Source organism: Nothoprocta perdicaria, unplaced genomic scaffold, assembly GCF_003342845.1.
Source record: "Nothoprocta perdicaria isolate Ctin4 unplaced genomic scaffold, notPer1 scaffold_7, whole genome shotgun sequence".
NCBI lineage: Eukaryota > Metazoa > Chordata > Aves > Tinamiformes > Tinamidae > Nothoprocta > Nothoprocta perdicaria.
Genome location: NW_020455976.1, coordinates 1,391,689 through 1,415,709, shown reverse-complemented (window position 1 = coordinate 1,415,709; position 24,021 = coordinate 1,391,689). Strand labels below are relative to the sequence as shown.

Genomic DNA, 24,021 nt, shown 5'->3' with positions numbered 1-24,021 from the left:
AGAAAAACAATCAACAGTTCAGTGGTTATGAAATATGAAAATCTCACTGTCTATGTGAAATCTCTCAAAATAGCACAGTAAAAAGGGCTAGGGAAAAGAGGACCCAGCTGGAGGGGCCTCACTAAAGGTACTTGTTTGCTGCAGCCTGTCTTCATGAGGAAGGATACCCTGACCAGCTTCCAGTGGAGGATCCGTAACCTGCCTTATCCCAAGGAAGTCTACAGTGTCTCTGTGGAGAAGGAGCAGCGCTGCTGTGTCGTCCGGACCACCAACAAGAAGTCAGTAAGGACAGCACTGCCCCTGCTCATAGGCCCCGGGGTGGGCTGGCACAGAGGCCAGGCTAGTGCTTACACAGGGGATGCATCATCTTTTGCCTTTAGGTTCAAGTATGCAAGGACTGAGCATCCATAGCCAGCACATACGGCTGAGTGTCTCCTCCTGTCKGCTTTCCACTCCAGGGCACTCCAGATACAGAGTTAGTAAAGCCCTGCAGCTCTGTGCTGACCCTTATGATGGTAAAGCATCCTGCTCTAGAAGGAGCATTTGGATGACACTTTGGTGTAACCATTTTTCAGAATGCACGTTGCTGCAGGATTCAGCAGGTAGAGCATGAGGAATGTGGGCATCCATGGAGACCTCCCTGTATAAAACTATCCTGTAGCATAAGGCAGATTATACAATTTAAAAAGTATATTGGAAAAGAAACACCACAGTATCTTATGAGAGGAATTTGAGAAGGCAGCACAAAATGGCTATTAAACATCATCTTTACAGTGCCATTGCATAGTTGTTTACCCATGGAATGAGACAGTGCCCCAGAGCTTTGATAGCCTCAAGTGAAGTGGGCAAACATGAGCTCTGGTAATGGGAAGGAAGAGCAAGGACTAGTAGGAGAACAAGGGAGGTTACTAGAAGATAAGTGAATGCCCTTTACAAATTGGGGTATTAAACCAATATGCAAAGGTGGGCAAGCTACTCTCTGCTTGCCTCCTTTTCCCAGTGTGACTGTAGAACAGAGATAAATGAATCATAGATAAAACCCACCCTGGTATTTTCCGAGCCGCATCCCGCGTGCTGTCAGCTGCTCCTCGTGGCTGGCTGTAGAGGGTGCTATTGGCCAAGAACTCACTCCACTTCGGCTACCTAACACCTTACTGGCAGAAACTGCATCTTTGGGGGTTACCACAGCAGAGGCAAGGACAAAGGGATGCCTAAACTCTGCACCTGAGCACACCTGGACACTTAGAGGCAGCAGGAGGTTTAGATAGAGGAAGAGGCATCTGTCCCACAAGAACAGCAAGCAGTTACRGCTCTACACCAGTAAGATGCTGGCCTGAGTCTGTGCACAAGGATTCACAGGCAAAGGGTGGCCATTTGGTAGGGAGACTATAAACAGGATGAGTTAATGAGAGTCTTATCTGCTACAAGTGGGTAGCCATAAAGCTATGATAGGAAGCAACTATGTATCACAGACAGGCTTATCTGCTCCCAGTCCTACTCACCGTAGGGTGTGTGTGGAAACTGCCCTGCTTGGTTAGGTGCTCTAAGGGTATAACTTGCCCACTGAGGTCATGCCCTGCCTGACAAAGCTTTTTGTACTGCTTTCTGTACCACAGTGGAGTCCCCCAACAAGCAGTATATGCCTGCACACTTGTAGACCAATGTGGGAGATAGCTGGAAAACTTGAGAGCTGCCCACAGCCTGCAGATGAAGGCTGAAGGTTTCTGAAATTAAAGCTGTTAAGTCCCCTCTGTGTGGACAAGAACCACCTCGCTGAGAGTAGGAGTAGGGACAAACTCCAGCACCACAACACTTGGTGCAGGCTCCATGGTATCTTAGATCATTTCTCTTGGGTCTGGGCCAGGGCAAGGCTAATTCCAAGATAGCAACAAAGGCTCTGAGGCGGTAGGGAGAGTGCACATGGCTAGGGGAGAGAAGGGAAGCTCCCGAGCCTCTGCAGCCCTTGGACGGCAGCCACAGTGCTGCTGAGCCACGGGGCCGCGCGGCCACCAGCTGGAGGTGCCAAGTCACTACTGAGGAGCTCGGTTCTAAATTCTCAGCATAGCACTTGCAGTTTTCCCCATGGGCTGATAAAAACTGCGTTTCCACTAGGAAAAAAAAAAAAAAAGAGGTGACTTCACATACCTACTCTGGGTCTTAGGCCAGGAGCCAGGCTCAGAGTGCAGTACTGCCCTTGGCCATGGGGTGAGAGGCGAGGGCAGAGAATCTGCCCGTCTCCAGCAGGGAAAACCACCCATCAGCAGTTGGCCAGCCTAGACAGGAGCTCAGCACTTCCACTAGTCACTCCCATTCCTTCTGGCCACGGCAAGGGCTGCTCAAGGGGGATTTGCTTAAAACCTCTTGCTGTAAAATAAATCCATTAAACTAAACTCTAAAAACAAACCCAGAAAGCCTCCTCCCCAAACGCCAAATCTGATTCAATTATTGTAGTGAGAGGCAGTGGTAACGTTAGGAGGAGGAGGGGGTGGCCAGGCAGATCTGGTTTCCTTTGATCTTGTCACAGATTTTAGTTTGAGGCCAGCCAAAGCCATTCTTCTCCCCTTCTCCTTAGTCCTGCGGCAGCAGAACGCTGCTGTTTCATTGATGACTCCCAAGGCCCTTTGAAACAGTGTGGGTTTTTTTTTCCTGTGTACTACTTTTTTTTTTTTTTTTTTTTTTTTTTGTCTAATCGGTAAGAAGTTAACACTTCCTTAACATGTCTTTGTGTTCATCTAATCTCTGCTGTTTAACCTTTGACATCTCCCTTATTATCCATGTCTGCCACCTTTTCCAAATACCGACAACAGTGACAACACAGAACGGTTTGAGCCCTGCGGTAACAAGCTGTGTACATTCCTCCCACTGCACCAGGAGAGCCATTTGCCCTTTGTAGCTGTTTTCACTGTGGCTTGGAAAATAAACTACAATTTGGGCAGAGGTAGCTAGAAAGGCTTCACACACAGTCAGCTGAATGGACAGGAARCTCTCCTGGTATGAGAGCAGCCAGTGCCAGCTCCAGTTCAGCTCTGGGCACCTCAGTACTCACTGCAGGCTAATTCTGTGGAGGGGATGGCCCATGAGGATGGGAGAARTGGCTGCAAACCCAACCTTGCCTTGAGAAGTGCACAGGACCACCAGCTGGTCTATCTGATGAAGCCCCAGAGAGACACAGTAGATACAGGTCAAGTCATGATAAGGAAGAAGGGCCATAGCCAAGCTCAGAAACAGGTGAAGAAGGTTTTGGTTGCAAAATCTTAGGAAACTTCTGAGGTGCCTAGGTGTCTTGTAACTGAGACATTGCCCGTCCCTTCATAGAGGGTAAAGCCCTAGGTTTAGTGTGGAGAAACTCAGGTCGGGTAGGCAGCTGCCAGAAACCTCTCTATCCCCTACCTAGATATGAGAAGTGATAGGAAATGAGGATAGAGACCAGGGAAAGAGCAGAYAGGAAAGCTAGCTAGAGAGCACTCAGAGCACCAGGACACCCAGCAAGGATGCTGCAYGGAAAAGCCACGAAGCAGTGACACAAGTGACTGGGGGCAGCCACACCTGGTGCTCCAAGCACCAGGCAGGCACCAAAGCAGGAGGTGGATTGAGAAAGCACAGTGGGAGTAAGCAAGGGACCAAAGGACGGATTCAGGAAGGACTGAAACACTAAACCGTGCAGCACTCAAAAGTAACAGCCACAGGGCACCAGGGCTTTGACAGCTGTTTTGGCAGGAGCTAATGGACCCTAGCRCACTACCTGCAAGAGATGCAAGACTACACTTTGCAAAGCAGCTCAGCACTGCTAGTAGGAGTAAGAGATCCCACCACCTTTCTTGTTTGTCTCCTCTCATATGCAGGTACTACAAAAGGTTCCCTATTCCTGACCTAGACAGATACCAGCTCCCCTTGGATGCAGCTGCGCTGAGCTTCACTCATGCCAACAATACCCTGATCATCACGGTGAGATTTTGGCTATGATGAATACAACTTTGCCCTTATCTTCACCTCCGAAAAAGAATATAAAATTCTTACATGCAGGGAAGTGAGACAGAGCTGGGAGATCTGCTGAGGGTCACTGATGACTCTCATTCTCTATCACAGAGTCTGAAAGTTTCAGGTTACACCGGGCATGCTGACATTGGACAGGCCATCCCAGGACCCAGACGGTGCCCTGCTTGGTGCTCCAAGTGATTTGCAGGTGGAAAAGYATCTGTAATGTCCCATTCTCCATGTGTCCCAGCCTCTAGATCTGGACAAGCTGCCCCTCTCAGCAGCAGCAAGATTCTCTTCTCTCAAAGTCACGCTCTGTGCGTGACTGTTAGAATCCAAAGGGCTGCTACACTGAGAGGCTTCTCACCATTAAAACGCCTGCTCCTTTGTGCCAGCAAGGATGCACAAGGCAGAAGTTAGAGACTAGCAAAATAAGGACTTACCTGTTGGACAGAGATTCCAGAGGCAGGCACATGCTTTTCGCAGCAACTTGTCTTCTCAAATGTAGGAGCTAGCTCCCAAGAGAGCATCCCTGCAAGGGAAGCCTTGCAGCAGACCTGAGGCTGCAAAAGAAACCAGCCAAGGACAGCACCTTGAGCTCTTCTAAGCTCCCATACAAATCCTTGCAAAAAAGCACCTGCATCCACCACTAAGCTGTAGCAGACTGAGGGGACTCTGAGGGGGAGAGGAACTGAAACTCTCACTTCTCTCTCTGCCTTCTTTTAAAAAAATACATGTTTTACATAAAACGTGCGCATGCAACCAGCAAGCACACCAGGGAGCTGCACAACACAACTTGCCAGGACATTCCAGAGGCACTGGTAGAGACCAGAACTTGATATTATATTGGGAAATTTTGCCTGCTGTGTAAAAACCACACCAGATCCTGGAAAATGTCCCTAGCTTGAGAGCACTATTGCTCTAAACATTTCATCGGAGGTGGTCAGTAACAGAAGGGCTTGCCCTGGCAGGAGATCCTCAGGTGGGCCCTGAAAGAACTGGTAAAAAAAAAAAAAAAAAAAGGGTGGTAGAGACTAAAATCCATACCGTTGTTTGCAGCTTTGCCTGAGCTAAGCTGCTTGGATAAGAGACTAATGGGAGGCTGAGGGAATCTCTCTGTCCTACAGTACCAGAAGCCAAAGGAGATCCTGGCTGCTGAAGAGGAGCTACAGAAGGAGCTGAAGAAGATAAAGGCAGCAAATGGAGATGACGATGAGTGTAAGACCCAGTAGGCTGCCGGGAGGCTGGGGTAGGGGGCAGCTCTCTGACACAGCTTCATGGTATTTATTTTACTTTTGGTAATAAAAGTTACCTGTGCTGTGAACAGAGCTCGTCTGAGTTTTTGCAGGCTCTAAGAAATCACACTAAACCTCGTTCTGGTCTGCTAATTTACACMGAGTTTTTATGATCCTTCTACGAGTTGTGGAAAGCTGCAATAGGATAACGAAGTGCATGACAGCCTCATCCAGAAGCCCTTCTGCCATCCTCAGTGCGCAGAAGCAGGATGAAGGCTGGGTAGTTCCCCATGAGAATTCCCTCTGTCACCATTACTGAAGGCAGTAAGTGGGGAAACTCCCTCCTGACACCCATTACCTGCCTGGGATGCCCCCAGAAGCAGCTCTGTCCTGAGCCCCTTGCTCAGGGTGCTTGTTTGTGCACTTTGGGGGATGCCACATTGAGCCTGCTATCTCTGCAAACAGTATCAGAGCTTTGACCTCAACAGGGAACAGCCTGTGAAATAGGGTGAACAAGACACCCAGCTGTTTCCTTGCCATGAGCTCTTTGCAATGCCACATGCAAAGCACAGAGCTGCTGCCCAGAGTACTGGAACTGAAAAGCAGCTCCTCCCATTTGCACAGCAGAGGCAACAGGTAGCAACCAGGCTCTCCAGCCAGCTTAGGAGTAGCAGCAACCCACCCTTTGCAAGGCTGGGCACAAGCACAGCCCATTGCAAACTTGGCTGTGRAGTCAGTATGGAGAGAACATGTTCCCCCGGCACAGCCTTATCAATACCCAAACCTGCTATTGCCTCCAGCCCACACCAGCCATCCCTACGGATTAAAGCATGTCATCTTGTTCCTGGTCCATACCTGAAAAGCTCCTGCCTAAATAGCTCTACTCTTAAGTGAGTAGGTCATGGGCACCTAACACAGCTCACATGATGAGGTCTGCTTTCAAAAACAAGAGCTCCTTAGAGACCAGGTGAGTGGCACGTTCCGTTACACACAGCAGAGAGGAATGACTAACTGCAGCTCCTCTAGAGTCCTCCCAAGGGAAWGGGGTCACCATCCATCCCCTACCAGGGCTCAGCACACCCGGTGCCCCAGCCCCCTTGCTCAGGCAGCTTCCCAAACCCCAGTGCCACCAAAGGCTGGATAGTGCAGCYTTCTACCCACTCTAGTAGAGTGGCTACCACTCAGCTCTAGGTTTCAGCTAGAGAAAACTTAGAAGCAGCAACAAGAATGCAGGACAAACCAACACGGGCATTAAAGTGGAATGGGAGCCATGGGGCTGTCAGGACTGGCAAGCAGCTGGTGTTGGCCAGCAGGGCTGTCACAGGAAGAGTCCCTCACACCAGTGGCACCATCTACCTGCTTGGCTGACATACGGCAGCTCTTTCTAGCCTGGGCCTTMTCAGTAAAGAGCTTCTCCCCCACCAACATCTACGCCCCTTCCTTCACAGCCTCTCCCTGGAAAGTGTCCCCCAAACATTTGGTATCTGCATCGCCCTTCTCCTGCTTTCATTAGAGGATCTGGAACACTCTAGCAGAGAGTAAAAAACAAACAACAAGCACAACACAGCTTCYTCACAGACTTGTATCATCTCTGTCTATTCAGCTGTCCTATACTCAGTGTTACCATTGGCCCAGTGATTCCCTCAGAATCACTGTCTTGGGCTGGCAGTCTTCAAGAAGCACAGCTTCAAACTGATGGCAGATTGTTCCATCAAGGGCATCTTTTTGCAGCAAGACATCTAGGCACTGAGCACTTAGACATCGTATCTGCCACTTATCTTCCAGGAGAATAAGTAGCTCTGCAACAACTACAAGAGAGCTGGAATCAAATGGGAATGACGTGCCAGAGCTACATCAGGGACCATGACAGGGAGCTGTGCTSAAAAGAGAGCCTTGGAAAGATGTGATCCTGCAGCAAAACCACACTTTTCAACTAAATTCCCAATGGATGTGAGATAGGGAAGAAGGGCTACCTTTGTGCAGGAGGAAGATCTGGGAGGTTCTTCTCCATCCCTGCTAAGGCCTCCAAACAACCAATATTTTTTCCACTTTCTGTGGATCACAAGGGCAAGAACCACCTCTTGATAGTGGAACTGGCCTAGCAAGTCCTAGCAAAGCACCACGGTTGGTGCTTTGCTCTGGAAAGCTGTGATGCAAAAACTCTTCTCCATATTCAGAAACCTCAAACTCGCAATATAGCAGAGATCACGCATCCCTCTCCCAAGCCCCAGACATGCTGCACTCAGAGAGCAGCACTCCTTGTGAAACCCAGCTCTGGTTGGGTGCAGAAGGCTGATGCAGAAAGGTGCAGAGTGTCACATGTCTATGCGATCCCAAGAAACTGCATCAGTTCCCTGGGGGCTGCCATAGTCCAGTGGGTTGCTTCCATATTGAGGCAGCAAGGGCTCCGGGCATCCGTCAAAATTCAGCATCCCAGGAACTGTCTTCAACACAGCAACAGTCAGAAACACGCAGTGTCTGAAAACAATCCCAACCTCCTCTGCCCATCCAAGCCTCTGCAATCAGCTGGCACCACCAGAGCCCCTTTGGAACTGGAACAACACATACAGTCTTTTCCGTTTCCCTTCAGTGTTTTATTTAGCAAAATGGGACTGTTCAGCCCTGCCAAGTGCATAGCCTGACCCAATGGCCAGGCTGGGGAGGAATATGCTGAAAGCAGGGCTGGCTCTGCCTTTTAGATCAACTTTTGCTCTTGGGTTTGAAGGACAACACAAGCAGCTGTTAGGACAGCAAACACAAGTGAAATGAGCTGCTCCAGGCACCTCCCCTTCTGCCAAAATACTGCACCCCACACACAACCTAGATTTGCTTCACATGGCTCAGAGCTTGTCTGATCTTGAACTGATCAGCACACACAGCTGATGGAGAAACCCAGCTCAACCTGCTCCTCAAATGCTGTATCCACAGAAAGAAAAAGAAAAAAAAAACCAAAACACCACACTTAAAATACCCTGACTTGTACAAAATAAAATGGGTAAAGGACAACCAGCCTTTATTTCCTCTAGAAGACAGGTGAGATGGAGAAAAGTCTGGCCCTTTGTGCACTCCTGAACGTGGCTTTCTGTCAGGCAAAGAATCTCTTGAGAAGTCCTGGGGCCCCTCTCACCTCTCCTGCCCTGCAATTCCCTGAGCCAAGTGTCAACTCCACTGCGTAGGGGTGACCAGAATAGCTGTGGTGCCCCTCACGGGGTCGTGAAGTCCAGGACGTGCAGGGCTGATGCCAGTGCAGCGTACAGATGGGTGGTACTGAAGCGGAGGCAGTACACAGGGCTGCTGGTGGGTGAAGACAGGTGGAAGCTCTGCAAGAAAACAAGAGAATTAACCTCTTCTAGAAGGAGCTCAGCCACAAGACCCCATTCAGAGTTGTACACAGGCCCAAAGCCTGGCATGCAAAGCAGGCTGTTCCCTACGTACAGATTAGGGTCTCTATGGCAAACACCCCAGATAGACCAGCAGCCTTTATGCCTCTTCATCCAAAGAGGYGGACACTTGGCTACCAGAGCACAACCTAGAAACCAGCTGCTGCCCATCCCACAGGCAGCCCTCACCTGCAGGCACCGGCTCTGCCGCTTGTCCCAGARGCGCACGACGCCGTAGTAGGAAGAGCCGCTGGCAATCATATGGTTCCCATCGCTCCTTATGCAGTACAGGGCGCTGTCATGGGGCTCTTCCCACTCCTGGACGCATTTCCTGCAAGAGCAATGCAAACCAGCACACGACCGAGTCCACCCAGAGCCTGTGCTGGAACTGAGGCCCAGCGTGCCCAAAGGAGCTATGTCARCAGCAGGCAAAACTCCAGCCGTGGCACAAGGGGCACCCAAGAGCATCACTCCAACTGCAGAGCCTCTGTGCTGGCAGGGCTGGCTCACCTGGTGCTGGTCCGTATGTCCCAGTAGCGGATGTAGGTGTCATACCCACAGGAAAGGAGAAGGGAGGGTGTTTCATAGAAGACATCAAGGACTCCAGCTCCACGGTGGAAATCGGTGCCTAGGCAGGTCAACAACTGACCACTGCAGTAAAATACAAAAGGGAACGTCATGCAGATCAGAGAGCCCTTCTGCTGCAGCAGGCCAGAGCAGAGATGCCATCACAAGAGTGTCTAGATCTCCTTTCTGTGATTTAACAGAGTGCAAAATCCCATATGCCTGCCCTTCCCAATCTCTGCTGCTGCTGGACCACTAACCGTCATGAAGGTTGACCAAGAGAGGACTCGTAGGAATGGGAAGAAAAGCCAAGGGCTAGGCACRGGCAACCCCCAGCAGAATGAGATCACCTTCCTTAGGACAAATGAGCTGTCCTCAATGATGTACTCAATGATGGGGCTCCATTTCCATAGGAGATAATTGCCGATTTAGCTACACTTCAGATAACCTGCAATAGTCATTTATCTGATCAATCCCATCCCATCCAAGTCTGCCTATCAGCATAGATCCCACTGGAGCAATCCATGAGATTTTGGACACCCCTCTTAGGTCTACAGATAGATGAAACTCCCCTGGTCAAGACCACCACGGCTGCTCTCCTCAGCTTCCACTCAATCTGCATGCTACAAACACTGTATCTGTGGCTGTACATGACAGGTCAGGAGCAACCAAGCCAGGGCTGCTCTGCAGATGACATTTTTCCTCCCCTCATTCCTGACCTCCTGAGAAAGGGCAAAAGCATCATCTCCACAAAGCTCTAAGCCAGGGCCCCTCTGCCAGGCAGGCTGGGAGGSAGAAGGGGTGGCAGTCCCTTCCCCAGGCCATAGTCACACCAAGCAGAGGGGACAGCCCATCTCCAGCCCTACTCCACCTGTCCCACCAGTCTCACAGGAGCAGAGGGGACGATGTGCCCAGCTGCTCGAGGCAGCCACCTACAGCAAACTCGCCTTTTCTTCGTCCTCCTCACAGCGCCCAAATCCAAGCCACAATAAACCTCGAAGCACCTGCTTTTCAAGCCCTGCCGCACGGCCGCCCGCTCCGACGGGCGCTTGGTTCTCAGCACAATGAAGTGGTCCTGAAAGTCGACAGCACGGACCCCGCGGTGGGGTCACTCCCTGAAGCCCCCTCCCCATTATTTTGTTACTTTCTGCTCCTTGATCCAGCATCACACAGTTCTGAGGCACATTGCCAAATGCCTTAATTCCGTCTGTAATCTGGGCTAAAGCCCTCGTCGGGGGATAAAGACCACACAAAAGGAGAAATAGAGTCCCGGGAGATGTTAAAACAAGTAAACACCTTTGTGTCAGGAGAGAGAAATCGCTGATAAAGCAGATTAGCGCCTCGAGCCCTGGTGTCCCCAGATCAGAAGGCGAGCCCTGGCCGATCTTTGCAGCCAGCACGCTTCTATGATCACAGAGCTGGCGGCATGCTGGGGCCAGCCTGTTTCCCCACAGTCACTCTCCAAAGAGCAGATTATGTAGAATAACAATTTCTTTGTGGCTGTGTAATTCCCTCCGTGACCGTGGCTGTGGGCAGCTACATTGGCCCTTGATGCCAAGGCCCTAGCAACCATTTAGAGAGGCCAACCAGCCCTAGCAATGGCCCCCCCGTGCAAACCTCTCGGACAAGCTTTAACATCAAGTGCATGAATTAATCCCACCCCCCCAACATGAATCCAGGGGTGCTGGCTTATTGGACTTTGTGTTTCTCCAGGCAAGGAATCGAGGGGATTCCAGGCTTCAGCCCTTTGCAACCTTCTCACAATACATTAACCCTTGGAGAGTTACTTGTAAACCAGCCCAGCAGCAACTCTGCACCTGTAGGCAGGTCAGAAGGTTGAAGCATTTGCAGGCTGAATAGCAACAGTGAGAACTGCAGAACTTGGCTGGGGCAGAGGGGTCCTCTGCTCTACCATGGAGTGGGGCAGGACCAGGTATCACCAAGCTCTGGCACTCTGCTACCCCTTCAAGCACACAGATCCTCTCCATCTGCTACTCTGCAAAGCCAGCAGGGCAGATGGACAAACCCTTGGCCTTTCTCAAGGTCTCTGCGTAGCCTTCCCGACCCTCYGAGGGATAAACATGGCCAATACTACATCTCGTACATCAGAAGTAGGAGGAGGGATTTTCCCAAGCGAGGGATGGGAAGGAGTTGGGCATGGGACTGGCTGCCTGGGTGATCCAGCAGGGCTAGCAAGAGTCATCTTTGCAGCTCACTTCCCAATTCCTGTCTCCCAGCAGAGATAGGGAATAAGAAAAACAACCTGGCAGAGGAGCCAGCAGGTTGGCTGCTTGTGAGCAGAGTCCTCAGCCAGTTGCCAGGGCTCGCAGGAGACAAGCTCTCTCAGAGGGGCCTGGCTAGAGGACAGCTCCAGCAACTCAGCTGCTGTGCAGAGCCTGCAGGCAGACTCTGCAGCTCCGAAAGCAACCAACGGGACAGAAACAGCCCCCAGGCTGGGTCTTCAGACAGCCAGAGAGGCCACAGCATTTGGCTTGAGCTGAGACATGCAACAGGCACTAGCTTCCTCCAAGGATCTCTAAGCCACTCAATACAAATTTTTTCAGCTCTGTGGGACAGTCAGTGTGGAGCAGAGGACAGTAAATTGTGGGTACCTTCAGCTTTCACTGTGCTCTGGCAGTTCCCTTAACCATCCTCGGTGTTTCTGCCCCTGTCTGGAAGGCTGCACCTTCATGAGCCTCTTGCACTGCTGCTTGTCCTTGCCAGGGAAGGGGAGGTGTTTGTAGCGTGCTGATGTCTCAAAGGGAAATATTTCAGCATCAAGCACCCAAGAACTCAAGGAACAGAAGAAATCAGAGAGATTAGACTCCTGCTTTCAGAGTTTCCCATGCAGCAGTGAACACCACCCAGGTCCCTTGCTCCTAGTATTTCTCCATGTCTCCACACCTCACTGCAGTGGTACCCAAGCATCTCAGTGATCAGTCACAACTCTTTTCCTCCCTCCACTTCCCTTTGTAGCCAACACAGAAGGAAAACAAGCAAGTAAGCAAAAAATTCCAACAACAGAAAAACAAGATCAACTTTTCTTGGGAGGCAGAAAAGGAGCAAAAATGCACGGGAAGTCACTGCAGCAAAGACTGGCTTGACTGGCTTGTTAAATCAATCAAGGTCTCCAGCCCCAAGAATAGGCCACKTGAGAAAGTTTCAACTGGGAGGTCCAACCCCTGTACACAAAAACAGTTTCTTGGCAGCTCACAGAAACTACCTATTGCACCACTTGTTACAGCAAAGCACTTACAATCTGATGCCAGGGAGGACAGCCCTACAGACGTGCACACTTGGTACACAAACCAAGGGCCTGGAGTGTTCTGGCATGGGGAAGCCAAACTGATAATGGTGCTGAACATCACGGATTAACTTTTCCTCGGTTTTTCAGTAGATGAAAGTGTCTCTGGGCCAAGACGTCCAGGAAGCAGACAACATGCCAGGTTAGCTCCCCCCAGCACAGACACCTTGGACACTTACTGCTGGTACAAGTTTCCCAGCCTTGGCTTCTCAGGTTGGTGCCCCCAAACTCTCCAGTCTTCACCACCCTAACTATTCCCTACCCTTCAAACCCCTTCCCCAGCAGCAGGGAGCAATACTCGTGACTGAGATAATCCATTAAGGAACAGCAGAATACAGCAGATAAAACATTGTTGATGTGATGGTATATCTAACAACTTTCTTGGTTGGAAGACATCAGCTCAAAGAGGGATGACAAACCAGAAGGACAAGTGATAGCTACCATGAATATTCTCTCTCTAGTACACAGAGATCAGCAGTGCCAACCAAATCYAGTAAGGAACAACCTTTTCCTTTCCTTTCACCCTTTGTATCCCAACTCCTTCTGAAAACCAGTTGCCTGATACACATCATATCAGAGGCCAGGGTGCCCTGTGCTTGTTCACATGCATTGAGGGTTCATCAGCATGTGMCTGGAGAGCCCAAGCAAGAACAAGCACATAAGGTCCTTGCCAATTCACTGTGTCCTTGTCCTCCAGCAACAGCACATGCATGTTGTTTGAGGCCCTCCTCCAGCCAGGCAGCTAGTTAGCCTGCTGTTAGGAGAAGTTTTGCTGCGCTGTCCGTTCTGAGCAGCCTGGGCCAAGAACGTGGCAGGATTTAGTCCACCTGCTGGTTGGCACAGACAGAAACAACTCTGTGCCAGCAGAGGCCTGTGGAGCAGAACTACAGATGTGGTAGTTGAGGTTTCCAGGAAGTACCAGCCTAGAGCCTAAAGCTCTAGCACCTAAACCACAAACCAYCTGGACCAGTGCAGGGTCTATAGACACAGGCAGACATCAAGTGCCAAACACRAAAGCCACAGGCTATCTACGAGGATCAAGTGTTCTTGGTGTCTCCTGCTTTGACAGACTGAAATTGTGTTGGAATCATCCTGTACCTGCCTRCAGGGAACAGAGGCAGACGGGACTCCAGAGCCCTTTTCATTCCTGGCACAGGAAGGCTCCATTAGCACCGTGCTCCCAACTCCTCACTGATGGAACAAGTTATTTAAACAAGGTTGCTATGCCTGGGAAATGCATCAAACTGATGAGTCCAAATATGAAAGGAATTTTGTTCAAGCATTGTAGAGAATCCTTTGATGCCGCTCCGACAATTTCCACATTCTTCAGAACACAAAACACTTTCCATTACTTCTTAAATAAGCTATTTGGTTGGATTTTCCACATTTTACTCTTTTCTCGACTGCTAGAARTCCAGTCATGAGCATTGCTATCCTGATACCTCCACAAGACAAAAATTTACTAGCCAGAAAACAGAACTACTGAGAAACAGCAGAGACAGGCTGATTTCTTTCTTGATTTTGCTTTTTTTTTGTCTATAAACAAGCTCAAGACAAGCTTAATATCCTCACCAAACAAAATGCATTAAAACTATGAGCAGACTCCAAGAGTTTTCATGGAGTATCCCAAAAGGATCGCTTCCAGATAATCCAAGGATGTTGCTCTCAAAGTTGAGAGCACCTCCACTTCCAAAAGCAGAGGGATTATTCATGTGAGCAAAAAAAAAAAAAAAAAAAAAAAAAAAAAAAAAAAAAAAAAAAAAAAAAAAAAAAAAAAAAAAAAAGCTACTGGAAAGAGTTTTTCAGTTCAAAACAGTTGGATATTTGAAGGGAACATCAAGGTCAAAGGGAAAAAGGAAACAAAACCACTTAAAGACAATTATCCGGAGTTTGGTGTATCCACAAGTCCTGTCATCCTGTTTGGAGAAAGCACCAAAACGAAASGGAAGGGCTAAGCTGCTGTCTCTCCAAGGTGCTTCACACACCCAGGCCGARGTGTCCAAGGGATGCAGAGGTTATGCTAAGAACCAATTAGTTCTTACCTTGGTAAGACAACACAAAATATGCTCAGGCAGAAGCACATCTCCTTAATAAAATTCATTCTTAGGATTATCCTACCCCAAGGTTTGTGCTCTCCAAAGTTGCTAATTCCTCCAGGGAGGGTGGAGGAATTGGAAAGTACAGGGGAGACCCTCTGCCCCAAACAGCTCCAGGATACTCTCACAAGTGGCTTTCAGGAGAAATGCCCTTCAGCTTCCCCATTGCAGCTGAAGAGATTCGAGGCAGTAGGGGGGAATGACACCAACGATGGTTGGAGACTGTGTGTGTGTGTGTGTGTGTGTGGAGAGGGGGATGGACAGAAGGAGTTTTGCCTTCTTTTCTTCTGCTTTCTCTGAATTGGCCCACACACGCTTTAAATGGTCCAATAAAAAGATACAATTTCTTTACCTTTCCAGCTCTGGGACCCTGTGAGTTTTTGTTGTTTGGGTTCCCGTAAGGTTAAGTTCAGAGGATAAACTGACACGCTGGGCTATGGGAAAAAGCCAGTTTTTTCAAATAAAGCCACAACGGTGCAAAAGAGACCCCGCTGGGGCTTTTATTTGGGAAAACAAACAGAAATGGCACCAAGCCCTTCTGCTTTACGAACCAATTTAACTATAAAACCAATGTTCTCCCTCTCGGGGGTGAGGAGGGGAGAGAGACAGGACATGACAATAGTCCAAAACCTTGAGGGGAAAAAATAGGACAAAAAAGGTTGTCTGTCCCCTTTTCTTTCTTGTCCACGGCTCCTTTTCTTAGCACACGTGTGTTCTTGTAAAAACGATTAGATTGCAATTTGTATAACATGGTGACCCCCAAATTCAGACATTTAACCCCTTTTCTCTGCAAAGAATGTCAAGAATGTCTTCTCTGTCTTTCTTTCCAACGGGAGGAGTAGGGGGGAATTCTCTCAAACTGTGATTTCTTGGGGGAAGAGAGAAAGAGGGAGGCGAGGAAAAGAAGCAGGGAATTCTCAGAGCCTCTCGCCTTTCGCCCCACTTGTGTGGGAACAGGCGTCTGCATTGCTCCCTTTCTGGACAGGGCTCTGCAGGTCTCCTTTAGTGGGGAGACAAAAAAAATGGAGAGTCCAAATCAAAACAAAGCCATCTGTTTAAATGAGCTACYGCCAGCCAGTGGCAGAGGGGGTTCCTCATTCACTCCTTCCCATTCTTCTCTCTTGCCTCTGTTGATTCTCTCTCAACCCAGGGAAAAATAAAGATTGCTTTTGCTTTGGCTCAGGGGGATGAAACTGATTGATGCGCTTGGAGTGTCCAGCCCCCACCCACGCTCTTGAATTGTTCAGGGCCTTGTAAAGTTGTCATAAATACGGCTGAGCAGGAGTGCAAAGGCCACTGTGTGCCCTGGACATGCAGACATGCAAAGGGCAGGAGCTGGCCTCACACCCGTATGGGCCAGCTAGGGCCAAGACTGCAAYGAGGAGGAAGGGTTTTGGGATAAATACCTGTATGTACTTTCTTGAAGTAAAAGAAATAAATAAAKGCACCAAAGTCCTTCAAATAAGGGAGGGCAGAAGATGTCCCCTTAGGATGCAGAAAGGTGGTGATGAAGAAATAAGACTCAGCAAAGAACCAAAAGGCCCCTAACTGTTTGAGAAGGTATGCAGGTCGTGAGAAATAGATAGTGCATCGACTCAAGACTGATATCATCCACTATATGCAAAAGGGAGAAAGCTCAGAACACAGCAAAACTGCTAGGATGAGCAGTCACCCAAGAGATGGATGCTCAAGACCCAACTAGCATTCTCCAGCACTGGCCCCAAGAGACAGGTCCTGCTTACAACAATTCCCAGAATCTCATATCAAAGCAATCAAACCCTATAGTTAAGTGCTGCAGAACAGGGGCAGGAATTTCCTTCCTACCTTGTCAAGTGGTTAACTCATGCCTGAAGGCTACAGTCATGCTTACATCCAGCCTTGCTTCTCAAGTCCCAGGTGGGATAGGTAGCTCCATGAAGAATATCTGCTCGCCTAGATTGACACCTGAACTCTCCATCCTAACCATGTCACTGCACATAAAATGATTCCAAGTACAAAATTAGAAACCCAAAGGGCAGTCATTGTGCCAAAGTGATTTAATATAAGCAGTTCAATGCAAGGCTTTGCCTGAAGAGTAGAATTCATTCTCCAATAGACCTTGCTGGGTTACTTCATCACCCTTTCTTTAATTTTGGGGAGAACACACGGTATTCATATTCCTGAAAAATCAAAGTTCATACAAATGGGAACTCTTCCCATTTGTAATGGGAACAAAATGCTTCCAAATGCATGAAATGCTTCCAAAAGAGTAACCTAAGTTATTTGTGTAGGGACAAACAGCACAGCAAAGGATAAGCAGGAGAGCCTCTAGAGAACAAAGTGAGCAGCTATTTGAGAAAGAGGAAATACCAGTGGATCATCTCACTGCAGCAAGCAGAGGCAGTAGAAAGTACATCGTTGCTTTCGCTGATGTGAGGCAAGCAGGGCCCTGAGAACTCCTAGAATTCACTCCTGGAAAAGCTTTAAAAAGGTTATTGTAATTTAAAGACTGTTCAGCCAAGGCAGAGATGCTGAGGAAGAAACTCAAACCTGAAAGGAGTGTGAAGCCTCTTTTCCATGAAGCCTACAGAAAACTCTTTTTTTTCCAGGAAGAAATATATTTGGCATGACCAATTCGCTGAAAAGCAGAGCAGCAGAGAGGAATCCAGATCTACTGCAGGATATTATGATTCTTTGATCCACAAAATGTTGTGAAAAATGTTATCAATGCCAGGATATTTGCAATTGCTTCTCTCTCCTATTACACTGACATCTCTGTGTTCAAAAACCTAGGTAAAACAGGCTCCCCAACCTTCTTGGTGTTGGTTATCACAGAATTATCTTCTCTTTCAATTTAGCAGCTTTAGTGCTGAACCCCATTTGCTCCCCTTCACCCAGCATACACTTTTACCATAAAATTAGAGGGCTGCAAATGAGTTTATAAACCCTACAGATCAAAGCTAGAGAGAGAAGGGCCCACTATAGAACTTGTTTTGGAAAACAGGGCTAAGAAATCTGATCATGTATCAAATTCTAAGCCTCTACAAAAAAAAAAAAGGGGGGGGGGGAAAGGAAAGGATTAAAACAGAAAAGCATCAGAAATGATCAGGTCTTACCATTGACTCCATGCTTGTGGAGCTTGTGCTACAGCATACAACCAGAATGGTTAACTCTACCTTGCAYAGCTGCCTAGTTCATTTGCTGATCAAGACTGATACAAGAAGCAGAAGTTTCCAAGCCCTCCTTCCTTCCTGGTGATTGCTCATGAGTATTCGCTCAGTGGGTATAGGGAGACACCAAAGTGGAGCAAACCAAGATACACTGAAATTTGGAAGCTGGTGGCTAATTCTCACCCATCCTGCTGCACAGGCAGGCACAACCTAGCAAGCCCCTAGGAGACTCCCCAGAGGAACAGCTAGCAGAAATCAAGCAGCAGAAGTTAAATTTAAGCCTTCTGCTTGCAGAGGTGACACTTATGTTGCTCTCAGGGAGATCGACCACAATGTGACAGCACTAGTGACAAACATGGATCACTGAAMCTGCTGAGCAGCTGCCCATCTACCTTGCAAGCCTCTTCCCCATCCCTCCATTGTGCAGACCAGGCACATCTGAGACACCCTCTCTTCTGCTCCCAAGCCACTTTCATGCATCCTCTGCCTCCTGCCTCCCCAAAAGGTGCAGACATCAAAGACACCTGCCTTGAACACCTGAAGAGCCCTGACAGCCAAGAAACACAACTCTGTATCTTCCCCTTCCACACTCACACTTTCCCCGCCTCTCTTCATCCCTTTGAAAAAGGTGGCAGAGATAAATGGAGAACAAAGCAGCAAGAAAAAGCCATAGCTTTGGCCCACACCCTGCCTATTACTTAACGGGGAAGGAACTCTTCCGAAAGAGAAGGAAAAAAAAATGTGCTCAGACACAATGGCTCAAAAGGCCAGGCAGCAAACCGGGCCACTTTGTACTGCTAACAAGGGAAACCTAATTACAGGAAGAGGGCAAGGAGGGACAGATAAAAGGGATACAAAATTTCAACATCTGTTGCCATAAAGGGATAAGAAGTGGGGAAACGCGAAGTGTCAGTTTGGTGTCAGTGACGGCGTAAAGCCACTTTCAAAGGGCTCAGGAGAGGGAGAAAAACCTAAAGAGAAATTAGAGGGTTCTTAAAAAAAGAAAAAGAAAACCCACACTCTGCCAAAAATGCTTTCAAAAGCGAAGAGATGGACAAAGACTGGGTGTTTAAAAAGGTAGAGGAGCTGGGGTGGTTTGCAGGGCACAGCTAACTTTGGCTGCATTTGCACGACGGCTCTCAAGCCCTGGGCCTGTCGCCTTGTGTGGCAGGAAAGGAGGACGCAGGATCTGTGTGTTCAAAGTGTCCAAGCATGGGGAGCACCATATCCGACCCATCATAGCTCCATTCCAAACACCAGGCTTGGCAGAACGGCTCCAAGAGCTGCTGCAAAGATGCCTCTGCAGTGTCATATCCCAGGCAGAAGCATCCTTGAGGTGTTTGTCTCCTAAAGGCACGCAGACCACCACGATGTACTAGGGAACAACAGTTCTCTGTAGGCAAAGCACAAATGYTTTGGACCTGCTCCCAGTGGTATGTCACCCCAGTCTCCTAAAAGAGATAAGAGGTGGGAAAAGAAATAAAAGCATCTTGGGAAGAAGCTTTTCTTCTCTCTCACTCACCCTTCTCWAGTTGGTTTGCTGAGCCACACACCAACACTGCTCGATGAGACGGGAAGGTCTGAGCCAGGAAAGACCAAAGGCAGGTGCATTTACACAGAGAGCACAGAAAGAGGGGACTGGCACAGAGAGACAAGAGGCCAAGGAGTCGTCAAAACCCGATACTGGATGCAAGGACCCAGGCTGGTATCCAGTGGCCTTTACTGCTATCCGTTCTCCTTTCCCCTGCACACCTACAGCCACCTGAAAGTTATTCACACAGCCCTCGCCTTGATGCTCAGAACTGAGCGGCAAGAAGCATTATCCCCAGATCACAAAGTAATCTGCTGGTACAATGCAGTATCTGTGAGGTGAGATACGTCCTCCAGAGCAGCAGTCAGGCCGCTTCAAAAGCAAAAATAAAAAAAAATCCTCCTTCATTACAGGAGAAAGGGCCAGGTGTGGTAGCAGCTGGAATTTCAGCCATCAGAGACAGTGTCTTGGCATTACGCGGTCATTCCCCCGCTTTAGACTCCCTTTGACAATTGCTTGTTGCTGCCTGTTTCGGCTTTGATCCGGCACCATCATCCGAGCGGAGTCGAAATGAAAGACAGTCGTGGGGGTGGGATGCAGTAAGAGGCGTTTCCTTTCCCCACTAAAAATTTCCTCGCCTCAAAACTCTGCCATCCTTTTTCAAAGCCCAGAACATGTTTCCAGGTGAGGACATTATTCCTTTCCTCTCCGAGGGATGAGAACAGCTGCCCCAGGGTCAGAGAACAGCAAAGGTCGTAAATAGGAAAACACACCATGACCAACAGCTACAAGCATCAGGCAAGGACTTATCAGGTCTGGAACTAAGCAGATCAGTACACAAAAGGTTATTTAAGCTTTAAATCCTTTTGTAGCATGTTCCAGCTCTCAGCTGTGGGGAAAAGACCACCTACCCCAAGGGAAGAGAATGCCACAGGCGCTGCTGCACTATTACTTACCTACACCCATGTACACAAAACTCAGCTAACTAAATTGACTTTTAGGTCTTGGAAAGCACTGAAGATTTAAGGCAATGCTAATGAATCCTGCAAAGAATATACCTTAAGCATCAGACTCTCCCCTGCCTCATTTTTTGAAGAAGAAATTGTTCGGTTTCTGCTGTTAGAGGTGCATCTTCACTTTGTTCAGCCTTTGCAGAGCAGACTCTGGTCCTTCTTGGCCACAAGGAAAGAATAAATCAGCTAACTTGGAGGGCCTGGGTAGAGCCTGACTGTCTGCCAGACTTTGTCAGGCTGCAGTTGGCACAGGAACAGCTTTTTAATTCTGTACAACTCCAAGATTTTCTGTTTCCCTGACATACTCCCACTTCTAGAGTATGAACATGAAGACAACATGCACAAATCCCAAAGCAAGAAACCAGTACTTCCCAAAGAGACTGCTGGAGGCCCTAAAAACAAGTCCAGAGCTTCACTTCTTGGCTAGGAATAAGAACAATTTACGGAGAAGTCAATAGCTGCAGGGCCAGCTCTCTAGTCCCTCACCATGAACGATCACACCGAGCTTCCCAAGAGGCCACGTGCCAGTGCCCCTGGCCCATTGCCCACGTCACCTCTGCCTGGCACGCGCTGACGAGACTCCCGGGCCATGCAGGGGTCCCGCCCAGGAAGAGCCCCAGTAGCACCGTGCATTCCAGCTGTGACAGGTGAGGAGGGGAAAATAAGTTTGACACCACAGCCATTGCAAACAGAGGCCCAGTGGGCTAGATTGCCTTGGCTTTTTTATTTGCCTGTCACTCAGGCTTTGACGTTATTGAAAGATCAAACTCCGTTGTGCCTGTTCATTACCTTAATCCTATTTTCTACACGGCTTTATTATCTCTTCAGGCTTCCTTGGGAAAGGCTGTCAGATAGGTGACCCTCTTCTCCCCCGCCCCAGTCTATCTTCCTCACTCCTGTCAGATGCCTCTATTCAAGCAAGGGCAGGAGGAATGACGGGCAGGGGCATCACCACACAGCCTGCTTCCGCTGGGATACTCCAAAGGCACTGGCAGGTCACCAACAAACACGCAYCATGGCTGAATATACCTGGGCTGCCTTTTCCTCTCTAGTTAGTCCTTTGCAGGATGCATCCTTTGCCAAGTTTTAATTTTTATTACATCAAACAAAAGGAAATAAAGTTTATAAGTGTATATGATGCAATGCACTCAGATGAGCAATCTAAACTATACAGTAGAGGACAATGTCCTCAGACCAGCCCTGCATTCCCTCCAATGCCCCTCTAACTCCTTTCCTCAAATGCTGCTCTGCTGATACCCTTCAAGCCCCTTCTGCCACTGCCCCCTCCACATTCCCCCAGCCCTCACCAGCTCCCCCAGCCCTGACAGCACTCCCTTGATAAGCTGTGCTGTGCCGCTCCTACCAGTCTTGGAAAGCTGAGCTGCTCTTCCATAATCCCATCAAGTATTTGCTATCTGTCCATCACTACACAAACCGGCCCCAGGCTGAGAGTCTCAAATTTGTCAGCAGTTGAGTCTCATGTCAGGATTTGAGCCCAACATTTCCCCAGTTGCTAAGGTCAGCACCTTCACCAAACAGAAATTACTTGGCAGCCTCAAATCAGAGGCCACAACAATTAACCTCTGATGCTTATTAAGACAGAAGGAAGACAACAYGACTAAGTCATTTCATTAGATAACCTCTTGCCACCTCTCACTGCTCTGAGCTACTGGAAGCACCAGTCAAGACAAGATGACTCTACAGCTAGTGTTCACCTTCAGCTTCTCCTCACTACAGACCAGTGAGAGGATGGGAGGATGCAGGTCACCTTCTGCTCKCTCAAGGCCTTGGATAAAGCATGGAGTAAGAGAGGGAAAATGAGGCTGTAATGGGTATTTTTTTGACTGAACATAACTAAGGAGAAGAAACCAGATACAACACAAGTATCTTCACTAGGCATTAAGGATAGCTGTATGCCACTAATCAGGAAAGCTGGGAAGAAACAGCACTAAAGAAGGGAGAGTACACATCCATGGACGCTTCCTGACAAATGGAGAGGAGTGTAGCTGTGAAACTAGACACAAGCACAGTCATTCCTGAGCTGCACGCCTCTAAGCGAGCCTAAGCAAAACCCACGATAACAGCCAGCCAGGAACAGGCTTACAAGAACCAGCTGTTGGTCAAGGTGGCCACTTCCATCTTCACTGGGTAACAACAAAAGGTGTCAAGCTGATTCAGGCTTACCTAAGAAATACCCTAGTCTGAAAGCTATATTTAGGCTCAAACCAACATTTTTTTTTCTCCCAGACTCATGTCCTCACCTTCCAGTCATCATCCTCATCCTTTCTAGTGTTCTACAAAACCCTCCTGTTTCCTTCCTTGGGCTTTATACTCTAGACGGCTCATTTCAAGGGGAGCTGCTCCCTGCTGTACCAAAATCCTTCCCCCTTACACACACACTTTTTCATGCCAAGTGGGTTCTTCCTTCAGATCCCATCCTTAACTATCTTTTGCCTGCATGGTATGCGATCACACCCGTAGTCCACCTCCAGCATTGCATTTCCCCTGGTTATTCACTTCTCTCCATTCAAGTCTCCCCCCATTACCTGGAAGTTCACTTACCTCTCAAAGTCCCAGATTCTCAGAGGGGAAGTGTTTCCACAACAGGCTGTCCCCGTTACAAATGAGCTGGAAACAAAACAAGACAAACAACTTAAAAATCTTCAAATTTTCTCTGTCATTGGCCTGAACTTCTAATCAGGCCGTGACTGCTGAGAGTCAGCAGGAAATATAGATATATCTGTGAGTGTGAAGGGAAAGCCTGGAACAGGAACAGCTGCACTTGCAGTGACACTTGGAGAACAGCTAGCACAGTTCAGTGAAACCACAGGCTGCTGAAAGACCTAATGGAAACCTAATGGAAAACCGGCTGTTAACGTTATTGCATCTTGTGCTTCTGCGTGTTGGCAAATTCCCAGCACAATCACAAACTGGCTGCAGCACCTCAGGTCTAACAAACCACAGAATGATGCAACTTAGAAGGAATCTCTAGAGGCTTCCAGTCAACCAGGTCAAAGCAGGTCCAGTCCTAAAGCAGGATCCAGTTGCCCTGCCCAGTGCTCGAGCTCTCTCCACTACAGACACAACACCAGAACTCACTTGCAACATTATTTCATTCACATCTTCCATCAGGGTCCATTCCAAAACCCTTTTGGCAATACTGCAGTCCATGCTGCAGGTATTGCCTACAGAAGTTGCCTGCTATCCCCTGGCCTTGACCTAGCTGGTAAGAACTAACCTTTGAATCCAAAAAGCAGGAGCACTTGGGTGCTGTGGCTCTCCACACCACACTGCTTGCTCTGTGCCAGCTTCCTATCTTCAGACTAAACAAGAGAAACCAGTTCACACAAAGATTTCTAAGTAAGCTATAAATGACCTCTCACAAAGCAATATTTATTGCAGTTACTGAAAATAAAATGCCCAAACTATGTTTAAATCATTGTAACAAGGATAGCACAAATGCAGGAAATGGTCACTGCTTTAAATACAGGCTGGCTCTATGCTTTGCCTAAACATCTTCTGCAACATGGCATGGAGGATGGCAGCTGAAAGAGGAATGTAAAATAAAAAATGTCCATAAAAATAGCAGTATTTAAACATTCCTTTGATCCTCTAAAACATGCTTCTTTTGAAGGTTAGAAGGTGTCTCCAAGGTTTTAATGTATGGGAACGGGTTCCTGTAATCTTCTCCGCTTCTGTGACAAGCACCACTGCTGGTGCTACAAAGCACTCCAGCAGTGAAGGTGGGAACATGCACTCAACTCCACCAAAGCC

The 24,021-nt window shown here is 48.5% G+C and overlaps 2 protein-coding genes across 2 annotated transcripts in view; one reads left to right on the top strand and one right to left on the bottom strand.

Annotated features, from left to right (window-relative positions):
- Positions 1 to 5,289, top strand: part of DPCD (deleted in primary ciliary dyskinesia homolog (mouse)) — a 6,938-nt gene extending 1,649 nt beyond the window's left edge. Inside the window, exons 4-6 of the mRNA XM_026050645.1 lie at positions 145 to 278; positions 3,843 to 3,945; positions 5,103 to 5,289. Coding sequence (XP_025906430.1) covers positions 145 to 278; positions 3,843 to 3,945; positions 5,103 to 5,207 — 342 coding nt within the window. The 3' untranslated portion in view covers positions 5,208 to 5,289. The remainder of the gene's footprint in view (positions 1 to 144; positions 279 to 3,842; positions 3,946 to 5,102) is intronic.
- Positions 5,290 to 7,794: 2,505 nt separating this feature from the next.
- Positions 7,795 to 24,021, bottom strand: part of FBXW4 (F-box and WD repeat domain containing 4) — a 58,887-nt gene continuing 42,660 nt past the window's right edge. Inside the window, exons 6-9 of the mRNA XM_026050741.1 lie at positions 22,810 to 22,875; positions 9,101 to 9,241; positions 8,780 to 8,921; positions 7,795 to 8,530 (exon numbers count right to left, since the gene is read on the bottom strand). Of these exons, the coding sequence (XP_025906526.1) occupies positions 8,414 to 8,530; positions 8,780 to 8,921; positions 9,101 to 9,241; positions 22,810 to 22,875 (466 nt within the window). The 3' untranslated portion in view covers positions 7,795 to 8,413. The remainder of the gene's footprint in view (positions 8,531 to 8,779; positions 8,922 to 9,100; positions 9,242 to 22,809; positions 22,876 to 24,021) is intronic.